This window comes from Hyla sarda, chromosome 3, assembly GCF_029499605.1.
Source record: "Hyla sarda isolate aHylSar1 chromosome 3, aHylSar1.hap1, whole genome shotgun sequence".
NCBI lineage: Eukaryota > Metazoa > Chordata > Amphibia > Anura > Hylidae > Hyla > Hyla sarda.
In genome coordinates this window covers 423,718,741-423,731,264 of record NC_079191.1, presented here as the reverse complement: position 1 = coordinate 423,731,264, position 12,524 = coordinate 423,718,741, and the positions used below count along the sequence as shown (strand labels likewise).

The following is a 12,524-nucleotide window of genomic DNA, read 5'->3' as shown; positions in this document are numbered from 1 at the left end:
CCCCTCCCATAGACTTGAATTGAGGGGGCGTGACCCTGACATCACGAGCCTCAGGCGCTACACCCGACGCTCTAAACGAACGCCGGGTACAGCAGGGAGATTGCGGGGGTCCCCAGTGGTAGGACCCCCGCGTTCAGACATCTTATCCCCTATCCTTTGGGTAGAGGATACGATGCCTAGGGGCGGAGTTAGGGCTGGGCGGTATGACCAAATACGTGTACCACGGTATTTTTGTAACTTATGGCGGTTCCACGGTATATAACGGTATTTCCCCTCCCCCCCCCCCCCCCCCCCCCCCCCAAAAAAAAATTAATCATCAGCCCAGGGCTGCGCTGTCCCCATCGGGGTAAATACTTACATATAACCCGCAAGCGCTGCTCTCCTGGTCCTCCTGTTTGTTGCGGGCCGCCGGCATTGACACCCTATACCTCTATACTGTACGCTGTATCCCTCTGCCCCAGCTGCAAATGGTAAACAAAAGGAACTTTAACGCACGTTCTTACGTCGGCCTTACGCTAGGGACGGGAACGTCGGAGAGCCGTCAGCCTATAACCGGCCGCAGTGATGTTCCGCCTCGGCCGCTGATAGGCTGAGCCCACTGTCATGTAAGAAGCCGGCTTCTTACATGACAGTACGCTCAACCTATCACCGTCCGATGCGGAACATCGCTGCGGCCGGTTATACGCTGACGGCTGTCCGACGTTCCATTCCCTAGAAGTTGGTCCGGACCGGCGGGGAAGTTGCGTTAAAGTTATCTTGTTTACTATTTGCAGCCCGGGCATAGGGATACAGCACAGTATAGAGTGTCAGCAAACAGGAGGACGAGGAGGGCAGTGCTCGCGGGTGATATGCGAGTATTTACCCTGATGGGGACAGAGCTGGGCTGATAATTAATTGGGGGGGGGGGGGGGGGAGCAGAACAGCGCTCACGGGTCACATATGATTAGGACAGCGCAGCGCTGGGCTGATAATTAATTCCCGAGGGGGAGGGGCCAAACCGGTATTGCAGTATAGGAAAAAATTCATATCGTGCAGGACAAAAATTTCCGTATTCGGTATGAACTGGTAAACTGCTCGCCCAGCCCAAGGCGGAGTACCCCTTTAAATACCCTGATGTGCACGGCAGCACTTGCAACCATCAGCCATCAAGCGATGCACATCCTGCAGGTCTGAGAAATGCGATTTATATCAGGGTCCCCCTGCTATGATGCAGTCAGCACGACTATATGTGTGTGCTGCTATGGAAACTGTCATATAGCCGAGCAACTGGTGACAATGGCATTGTAAGGCTAAATGTATTCTCCAACAAAACACTGCTGCAATGTAGTATTCTCAAAGAGAACGTGCAAAACCATATTCTATATGTATATATGGTTATTCTGGAACGGAAGTATTAAATAGATAAAATAAGAATTTGTGATTGCTCATTTGTCCTATAATAAGGTCCTGCAATCTGAACAATTACCAGCAGGGGGAGTTCCTGCATCATTCCTCTGGAACAGTGTTACCCAACCTGTAGCTCTCCAGCTGTTGCAAAACTACAACTCCCAGCATGCCATGATGGGATTTGTAGTTTTGCAGTGCAAGGCTAACACCAAACCCATAAGTAAAATAAAATGTTCATTACCTTTAAATCTCGATGCACAATACACTTCTGGTGGCAATACTGCACGGCAGACACAATCTAAACGGAAGAAGGAAAAGGAAAGTGTCAGCATGGCAATGTATATGACCAATTATTAGTGGGGAGGATTATGAAAAGTGGCGCAAAATTTACCCTGATGAATCGGCTGTCACCATAAAACATGTTGGGGATGTTAAAGGGGGTTATATGTAACTCATTCCCCAATATACAGGATGTACTGATTTTCTCATCTATTCTAGGTAGTTTTGCTACATTTTAGTAGGGATTATTACTATTTTTTGTTTCCATTTAGTGTATACATTTTAAAGGGGAGGGAGGGAGAGAGAGGGAGAGAGGGGAGGTTTTAACTCTAACTACAGCTATGGGGAAGAGAGGGGGGGGTAACTCTTCCTATACCTATGGGGAAGAGGAGGGGGGGGGGGGGTTGACTCTGCCTATACCTATGGGGAACAGGTGGTAGGGGTAACTCTGCCTATACCTATGGGGAGGGGGGGGGGTAACTCTGCCTATACTTATGGGGAAAGGGGGGGGGGTAACTCTGCCTATACCTATGGGGAATTGGAGGGTTTAACTCTGTTCCTATACCTACTGGGAAGGGGGGGGTGTTAAGTCTGCTGCCTATACCTATGGGGAAGGGTGGGGGATAACTCTGCTGCCTATACCTTTGGGGAAGGGGGGGGGATTAACTCTGCTGCATATACCTACGGGGAAGGGGTGGCTACCTAACTTTATACCTGGATGCCTAACTACTTCCCTACATACCAGGCTACCTACCTACCTACCTACCTACATACCCTGCTACCTAACTATATACATACCTGGCCTTCCTACATGGCTGCCAAACTACCTAGCTAGACCTCTACCTACCTGGCTTGTCACCTACCTACATATCTGGCTTCCTGATCAACCTACCTAGTTAAATATTTACCTGGCTACCTACCTACCTTCCCTTTTAATGTGCAGGACACCAAGGAGGGAATTATTACAGTTTGTGGGCATATAGATGGAAAGATTGTGCAGAGGAGGGGGTGGGGGGGGGGGGGTCACTAGAAAAATGCAGAGTCTGACATGTTTGCCTGGCAGATGTTAAGAGATCCACATGGCGGTCTTATCCATACAGAGAAGAAAAGGAAAGAGGACGCCGCTGATCAGAAAAGAAGTAATTGTGAGTCCCAAAATGTAACTGTAATCACTTATATGGTATATACATCCTGTGTACAGCTGATATCTACCGCCATATGGTCCTGTATATAATCACTTATATTGTATACAGATCCTGTGTAGTATAGTGGTCTGTATATAGTGGTCTTATTCAGTACATTATGGCGGTATTATCCAGTTATTGTGTGGTGGTATATATTTACTCCTTGTATACCAGTATTATTGGTCATGGAAATTTACCTATGTTAAAGTGTTTCTTACATATATAAATTTTAGTTTATTGTGTGTGGGATTTGGGTGGAATAGGGGCGTGGCAGAAGATTGACGAGCTGCAGGGGCCCTTGCCTTTTTTTGGTCTGGGGGCCCCGAGTGTTGTCAGTCCGCCCCTGGGCATATAGCAAAGTTTCAATGTACTGTAACAGCAAAAAGAGGCAAAAATACAGTGTGAGCCCAGCCTTATTATTGTAATTCCAGCAAGTGGCACATCCCTTCCATTTCCCATCCAAGCACAGTTCATAGGGTTGTAGCTTGCAGCTCAGTACAGAAGTGGTAGGTAACTCCCCCCCCCCCCCCCCCCCCCCAAAACCCAGAAGATCAGGGCCAATTCTGCCTATAGGCAAAATGGGCAGCTGCCTAGTGCGCCCTCTCGATGGGGGCGCTGCTTTGACCTCTGGAAGAAAGTAACCAGCCAGCATCTGAAGCACCCTCCCCGCCAGAACCACAGTCACGTGAGGAGAGAGTTTGTTACAGTGTTTCACCCCAGTAGTAAGTGATTACATGAAGAGTGGGTTTGTTACAGTGTGTCACCCCAGTAGTAAGTGATTACATGAAGAGTGGGTTTGTTACAGTGTGTCACCCCAGTAGTGAGGAGATTACATGAGGAGGAGGTTTGTTACAGTGTGTCACCCCAGTAGTAAGGAGATTACATGAGGAGGAGGTTTGTTACAGTGTGTCACCACAGTAGTAAGGTGATTTCATGAGGAGGATGTTTGTTACAGTGTGTCACCCCAGTAGTAGGAGATTACATGGGGATGAGGTTTGTTACAGTGTGTTATCCCAGGTGTCACCCCAGTAGTAAGGAGATTACATGAGGAGGAAGTTTGTTACAGTGTGTCACCCCAGTAGTAAGGTGATTACATGGTAAAGGAGGTTCGTTACAGTGTGTCACCCCAGTAGTAAGGAGATTACATGAGGAGGAAGAGGTTTGTTACAGTGTGTCACCCCAGTAGTAAGGAGATTACATGAGAAGGAGGTTTGTTACAGTGTGTCACCCCAGTAGTAAAGAGATTAGATGGGGATGAGGTTTGTTACAGTGTGTAATCCCAGTAGTAAGGAGATTACATGAGGAGGAGGTTGTTACAGTGTTTGACCACAGTAGTAAGGAGATTACATGGTGAAGGAGGTTTGTAACAGTGTGCCACCCCAGTAGTAAGGAGATTACATGAGGAGGTTTGTTACAGTGTGTCACCCCAGTAGTAAGGTGATTACATGAGGAGGGGGTTTGTTACAGTGTGTCACCCCAGTAGTAAGGAGATTACATGAGGAGAAGGTTTGTTACAGTGTGTCACCCCAGTAGTAAGGAGATTACATGAGGAGGTTTGTTACAGTGTGTCACCTCAGTAGTAAGGAGATTACATGAGGAGGAGGTTTGTTACAGTGTGTCACCCCAGTAGTAAGGTGATTACATGAGGAGGTTTGTTACAGTGTGTCACCCCAGTAGTAGGTGATTACATAAGGAAGGGTTTGTTACAGTGTGTCACCCCAGTAATAAGGAGATTACATGGGGAGGGGGTTTGTTACAGTGTGCCACCCCAGTAGTAAGGTGATTAAATGAGGAGGGGGTTTGTTACAGTTTATCACCCCAGTAGTAAGGAGATTACATGAGGAGGAGGTTTGTTACAGTGTGTCACCCTAGTAGTAAGGAGATTACATGAGGAGGAGGTTTGTTACAGTGTGTCATCCCAGTAGTAAGGAGATTTGTTACAGTGTGTCACCCCAGTAGTAAGGAGATTACATGGTAAAGGAGGTTCGTTACAGTGTGTCACCCCAGTAGTAAGGAGATTACATGGGAAGGAGGTTTGTTACAGTGTGTCATCCCAGTAGTAAGGAGATTACATCATGAGGAGGCTTGTTACAGTGTGTCACCCCAGTAGTAAGGAGATTATCTGAGGAGGGGGTTTGTTACAGTGTGTCACCCCAGTAATAAGGAGATTACATGAGGAGGGGGTTTGTTACAGTGTATCACCCCAGTAGTAAGGAGATTACATGAGGAGGAGGTTTGTTACAGTGTGTCACCACAGTAGTAAGGAGATAACATGAGGAGGAGGTTTGTTACAGTGTGTCACCCCAGTAGTAGGAGATTACATGAGGAGGAGGTTTGTTACAGTGTGTCACCCCAGTAGTAAGGTAGAAGATGAAGAAGATGCCATGTCTAAGGTAAGGAAGTTGGCATAGTATAGGCCTGAAATGCAGAAATCCTGTAGTACAGTGTTTCCTGTCACGGATGCCTCCAGCTGTTGCAAAACTACAACTCCCAGCATGCCCGGACAGCCAAAAGCTGTCCGGTCATGCTGGAAGTTGTAGTTTTGCAACAGCTGGAGGCACACTGGTTGGGAAAAACTCCTGTAGTAGATATAGAATTGATGCGGGGACCAGAAGGGTGTAGGGATCATGCAGTGTGATGGGTATTTATAGTGTTCACCCTACAGAATGCCAACAGCTGCCTCCCCGCACCCGCCAGCCGAGGAGCAGCGCTGGGATCTAGTGCGAGAACCACGGCTTGCTGGAAAATAATCCACCGGGGGAGGGATTTTCCACGCATGCATGGCTGATTTTTTTTTTCTTCCCCACTGGTGCATACTGTGTTAACCATTGCAGTGCCAGATTCCTGAGTTATGCACTGGTAAAAGTAATCCACGACTGACATAAAATCACAATAGAATGTAAGATTTGTGATCTGCATAAAAGGCTTGAGTAACTTTGCAAATACTCTGTTTCCAAGGCAACAGGGGGGGGGGGAGAAGAATAAGGAAATTGTGCAAAAACAGCAACAGACAGACATCATAATGCTTAGGATAGGCCGGTGGTCTCCAAGCTGTGGCTGCTGGCTATCTGGGCTTGCTGGGGGTTGTAGTTTTGCAGCATCTGGAGGTCCACAGTTTGGAGATCGCTGGGATAGGCCATCGATCTCATATCAGGTGGGTCCCAGTTCCCAGCATCTGGTTTAGGGAAAAGGGGCGCTGCCTGGTAGGGACTGTGAATGGTAATGAGCTGCAGTACCAGGCACAGCCACTTCACAAACTATGGTGCTGTAACTGGTAAACAATGAAGGGATGGAATGCTTGGTAGAAGTGGCTGTACATGGGATGGAGCTGCAATACCTGACACCTCCACTATGAAAAGAATGGCGCTGTAACTGGTAAACAATGAAGGGATGGGATGCTTGGTAGAAGTGGCTGTACATGGGATGGAGCTGCAATACCTGACACCTCCACTATGAAAAGAATGGCGCTGTAACTGGTAAACAATGAAGGGATGGGATGCTTGGTAGAAGTGGCTGTACATGGGATGGAGCTGCAGTACTTGGCATCTCCACTAGGAAAAGAATGGCGCTGTGACTGGTAAACAATGAAGGGATGGGATGCTTGGTAGTAGTGGCTGTACATGGGATGGAGCTGCAGTACCCGGCATCTCCACTAGGAAAAGAATGGCGCTGTGACTGGTAAACAATGAAGGGATGTGGTGCTTGGTAGTAATGTCTGTTCATGGGATGGAGCTGCAGTACCCGACACCTCCACTATGAAAAGTATGGCGCTGTTACTGGTAAACAATAAAGGGGATTTGTAGCGCTTGGCAGTAGCGGCTGTACATGGGATAGAGCTGCAGTACCCAGCATCTACACTATGAAAGGTATGGCGCAGTGACTGGTAAATGATGAAAAGATGGGATAGTAATGTCTGTGCTGTGGATGGAGCTGCAGTACCCAACTCCTCCACTATGAAAAGTATGGCACTGTGACTGGTAAACAATGAAGGGGATGGGATGCTTGGTAGTAGTGGCTGTACATGGGATGGAGCTGCAGTACCCGGCATCTCCACTAGGAAAAGAATGGCGCTGTGACTGGTAAACAATGAAGGGGATGGGATGCTTGGTAGTGGTCATTGATCATTGTGGTGCTTGGTAGAAGAGGCTGTACATGGGATGGAGCTGCAGTACCCAGCATCTCCACTATAAAAAGAATGGTGCCGCGACTGGTAAACAATCAAGGGGATGGGATGCTTGGTAGTAGTCATTGATCATTGTGGTGCTTGGTAGAAGTGGCTGTACATGGGATGGAGCTGCAGTACCTGGCATCTCCACTAGGAAAAGAATGGCGCTGTGACTGGTAAACAATGAAGGTGATGGGATGCTTGGTAGTAGTCATTGATCATTGTGGTGCTTGGGAGTAGTGGCTGTACATGGGATGGAGCTGCAGTACCCAGCATCTCCACAATAAAAAGAATGGTGCTGTGACTGGTAAACAATGAAGGGATGTGGTGCTCGGTAGTAATGCCTGTGTTGTGGATGGAGCTGCAGTACCCAACTCCTCCACTATGAAAAGTATGGCGCTGTGACTGGTAAATGAAATGCCAAAAATCCACAACAAAAATCTAAGACTATGGATTAAAATTTCTGAGGTGGATGCAGAGGCTACAATTTTATTTTTAGTCCATGTGAAGACCCACATTTACACGACAGAGGCCAAGAGTGAGAAGATAATGCAGTAGGATCTTTGTGCTGATAAACTCAGCTCTACTACATCAGACTTAAAGGGGTCCTGTGAAAACCTTTTTTTTTTTTTTTTTTTTAAATCAACTGGTGCCAGAAAGTAAAACAGATTTGTAAATTACTTCTATTAAAAAAAACCTTAATCCTACCAGCACTTATTAGCATCTGTCTACTACAGAGGAAATGCTTTTCCTTTTGGATTTCTCTTCTGTCACGAGCACAGTGCTCTCTGCTGACCTCTGCTGTACATTTTTAGGAACTGTCCAGAGCAGCATATGTTTGCTTTGGGGATTTTCTCCTGCTCTGGACAGTTCCTATAATTGACAGCAGAGGTCAGCAGAGAGCACTGTGCTCGTGACAGAAGAAAAATCCAAAAAGAAAAGTATTTCCTCTCAAGTATACAGCCCCTAAAAAGTACTGGAAGGATTAAAATTTTTTAATAGAAGTAATTGACAAATCTGTTTAACTTTCTGGCACCAGTTTATTAAAGGGGTACAACCGTGGAAAACTTATTTTTTATCAACTGGTGCCAGAAAGTTAAACAGATTTGTAAATTACTTGTATTAAAAAATCTTAATCCTTTCAGTACTTTTTAGGGGCTATATACTACAGAGGAAATGCTTTACTTTTTAGATTTCTCTGATGTCATGACTACAGTGCTCTCTGCTGACATCTCTGTCCATTTTAAGAACTGTCCAGAGCAGGAGAAAATCCCCATAGCAAACATTGCTGTCCATTTTAGGAACTGTCCAGAGCAGCATGAGGTCAGCAGAGAGCACTGTGGTCATGACATCAGAGAAATCTAAAAAGAAAAGCATTTCCTCTGTAGTATATAGCCCCTAAAAAGTACTGGAAGGAGTAAGATTTTTTTTTAATAGAATTTACAAATCTAGAAAAACTGTAGAAAAGCCAGCAAGTAGAAGTAAAAAATTTTTACTATGTAACTATAAATCTTTATTCAGGTGTCTTCCTTAAAAAACCTTCACGGTGGCAGACAAACAACGGACATGTCAAAATATAAAATATTGCACAAAAAGATGGGGGGGTCCCAAACAGAGCTGACGCGTTTCCGATCTATTGATCCTTACTCATAGGATCAATAGATTGGAAACGCGTCAGCTCTGTTTGGGACCCCCCATCTTTTTGTGCAATATTTTATATTTTGACATGTCCGTTGCTTGTCTGCCACCGTGAAGTTTTTTTTTTTAAGGAAGATACCTGAATAAAGATTTATACATTTTTTACTTCTACTTGCTGGCTTTTCTACATGTCCGGAGGCAGCCGTGCAAGTCCCAGGTGAGCTGAGACTTTTTCTATTTTTTTTAATTTACAAATCTGTTTAACTTCCTGGCACCAGTTGATTTAAAAAAAAAATAATGTAAAAAAAATTTCTGCGAGAGTACCCCTTTAAAAAAAAAAAAAAAAAAAAAAAAAAAAAGTTTTCCACCAGCGTACCCCTTTAAATTCAATAGTATAGAACAGTGTTTCCCAAGCAGGGTGCCTCCAGATGTGGCAAAACTACAACTCCCAGCATGCCCGGACAGCCAACGGCTGTCCGGGCATGCTGGGCGTTGTAGTTTTACCACAGCTGGAGGCACCGTGCTTGGGAAACACTGGCACAGAGTGACCAAAAATAACATGATGAAGCAATTCGGCATTTCACATCCCACGACCACGTTCTCAGCGTCAATGTGGGAGGTGTTCCAGTTAGGAGAAGTACACACAAGTGGCTTTTAACATAGAGCTAAAAATAGCTCAGACCCCAAAATATCAATATAATCCCCCCCCACAGTAGCAGCGGCATCACCTCCCCCCCCCCCCCTACTCCTGTAGTGTGCGGTGAGCTGAGGTTAATGCAGAGCAGACCACCTGGAAAACCTCCAATGTGAACAGACGTCACTGGGACTATTTTTTGCCGTTTCTTTCCTTCTTTACCTGCCTAAATTTCGCCCGCGCCTCCTTCTCCTTCATCCTCCCATGGGCCACTAAATAATCAAACACTTCTCCTGCAAGAAATAAAAGACAATTAATACACACAGGCCGTGAATGGAGGCCGCAGCGGACGCAACTCCTATTCATTTGTGTCCCTAGATGAAGAATAGAGCAAATAAAGCTGCGCCTGCGAAGGGGCGATCGCTGCGTTAACCCCCGCACGGCCGCAGGAAGTCAACCAATCACACACAGAGAAACAGAGGATTGTACAATCAAGACATATTATGGATGCAGAAAATTCAATGTTCACATGGAAAGTTGTGTCTCGTCAATACTAAAGGGATCATATCAATTTAGAGGATCCCCAGACCCACATTCCTCCCGGTGAGGGGTCAACAATTTATTACTTTAATGTAGAAAGTTGTGCACATGGGGGGTCACTTCTACTTCATTCTGTGGCCACCACATGGGGGATCTGAAGGAACCTCAACTACTAGATATTTATGGGGGACAGAGAGATATGAGACAGATAGATATGAGATAGATAGATATGAGATAGATAGGAGACAGATAGATAGATAGGAGATAGATAGATAGATAGGAGACAGATAGATAGATAGGAGATAGATACATAAGAGATAGATAGATATGGGATAGATAGATAGATAGATAGATAGATATGAGACAGAGAGATATGAGACAGATAGATAGATATGAGATAGATAGATAGATATGAGATAGATATGAGATAGATAGATATGAGATAGATAGATATGAGATAGATAGATATGAGATAGATAGATATGAGATAGATAGATATGAGATAGATAGATATGAGATAGATAGATATGAGATAGATAGATATGAGATAGATAGATATGAGATAGATAGATATGAGATAGATAGATATGAGATCGATAGATAGACATGAGATAGATAGATAGATATGAGATAGATAGATAGATATGAGATAGATAGATATGAGATAGATAGATATGAGATCGATAGATAAATAGACATGAGAGAGAGAGATAGATAGATAGATATGAGATAGATAGATAGATAGATAGATAGATATGTCGTGTCCGGTACAGAACATGGTTCTGTACAGTTTCCTGAAGTCCCCTCAGGTAGAGTCCCTCAAGTCCACAGGGCTCTCCTGCAGGGTCCCTCTAGGTCACTATTATGGTATATTACTCATGTACATTTATTATAGGTATTGTACAGTGAATATAAGCTATGTGTAAAGGTTATTAGGATGTTTACACTGTATAGGACCTTCCTAAGGTCACGTGATAGTCATGTGATATGTGATCACATGATATACCCAGAGTTACAGAGGCACAGGTAACCACAGGCAACCAGCTACCAATGGGCTTTCGTCCAGCCCCTGATATATAAGGGGCTGTAGTCTTTCTTCTTCTTCTTCTCTTCTCTCTTGGTTCCTGGACAGTAAAGCACAAGTCCTGTACAAGTTCAGTCCAGTCCAGATAGGCCAAAGCCTATAAACCAGCAGCCACATGTAATCTGTGAGTCTCATCTATGTCTACAAGTCAAGTCTCTACTGTCCCTACCAAAGTCATAACAGTAGTACAGTGGTCTGCATCATCATTATTATCACTACAAGTCCAAGCAAGCCTGAGAGGTTCCCTGTGTCCCGGTCACCTCTGTAGGAACTGTTTTCTGCCTTCTTCAGTAAAGTTACAGTTACTTCAAAACCTGCTTTGGACTCATTTACTACATGCCGTTTTGGATTGGTTGTCAGCGGTACCATACAACCTCATCCTGGCGTCACGAACACTAGGAGTTAACCTCAGGTGTTAAAGGGGTTATCCAGGAAAAAAAAAATTCTTATATATCAACTGGCTCCAGCAAGTTAACCAGATTTGTAAATGACTTATATTAAACAATCTTAATCCTTTCAGTACTTATGAGCCAGTGAAGTTGAGTTGTTGTTTTCTGTCTAAGTGCTCTCTGATGACATGTGTCTCGGGAACGGTCCAGAGTAGAAGCAAATTCCCATAGCAAACCCCTTCTACTCTGTGCAGTTCCTGAGACAAGCAGAGATGTCAGCAGAGAGCACTGTTTCCAGACAGATATGAACAACTCCACTTCAGTAGCTGATAATTATTGGAAGGATTAAGATTTTTTAATAGAAGTAATTTACAAATCCTTTTAACTTTGTGGAGCCAGTTGATCTAAAAAAAAAAGTTTTTTTCCTGGAATCCCCCTTTAATACCATCTGGCCCCAGCACCTACACCGCTACACCCTGTGGTCCCACCATACACCCTGTGGGTCACCACAGATAGACAGATTGAAAAGGAGGAGAGCGAGGTGAATAGACAGACCACTAGACACATCTATGTTAGCCTTCCATAAATCGCAGACTTCCATCCCCCGAATAAGACAACGACATCACGCGCAGATGAATCATTCGCCGTGTGACAAGACGCCGGTTTCCCACGCTGGATTCACCTGTCTCCCTCAAGCCGCGAGCGATAACAAGTAGCTGCGTGACCTAATGTGTCTGAGAAGCGCTGAGGCAGCTGCAACACGATACGGGATGAAGCGATCGGCCCGGAATCTGACTTCTGTCCTGTAACGCAGCTGGATGAAGACTTGGCCAAAAAAGGAATAAATAAAAAAAAATCGCCACTAGGTGCAATAATAGGACAAATAGGTTTTCTTCATATTAGTTTACAACAGGGCTGCCTACAGCTGTTGCAAAACTACAACTCCCAGCATGCCCGGACAGCCTTTGACTGTCCGGGCATGCTGGGAGTTGTAGTTGTGCAACAACTGGTGTCACCCTGGTTGGGAAACAGGGCCCCCTTGCCCACAGGTTGATGGGTTCCCTTCATATCAGTTTAGAGCAGTGTTTCCCAACCAAGCTGCCTCCAGCTGTTGCAAAACTACAACTCCCAGCATGCGGGCATGCTGGGTGTTGTAGTTTTGCAACAACTGGTGTCACCCTGGTTGGGAAACAGCGCCCCCTTGCCCACAGGTTGATAAATACAC

The 12,524-nt window shown here is 45.2% G+C and overlaps 1 protein-coding gene across 7 annotated transcripts in view; it reads right to left on the bottom strand.

Annotated features, from left to right (window-relative positions):
- The window catches only part of MARK1 (microtubule affinity regulating kinase 1), a 180,425-nt gene that overhangs the window by 43,710 nt on the left and 124,191 nt on the right, over nucleotides 1-12,524 (bottom strand). For 6 of the 7 annotated variants that reach the window (XM_056568382.1, XM_056568381.1, XM_056568378.1 and 3 more), the window contains exons 6-7: nucleotides 9,509-9,579; nucleotides 1,628-1,684 (exon numbers count right to left, since the gene is read on the bottom strand). In XM_056568382.1, coding sequence (XP_056424357.1) covers nucleotides 1,628-1,684; nucleotides 9,509-9,579 — 128 coding nt within the window. The remainder of the gene's footprint in view (nucleotides 1-1,627; nucleotides 1,685-9,508; nucleotides 9,580-12,524) is intronic. The other variant, XM_056568384.1, reaches the window with a different exon arrangement.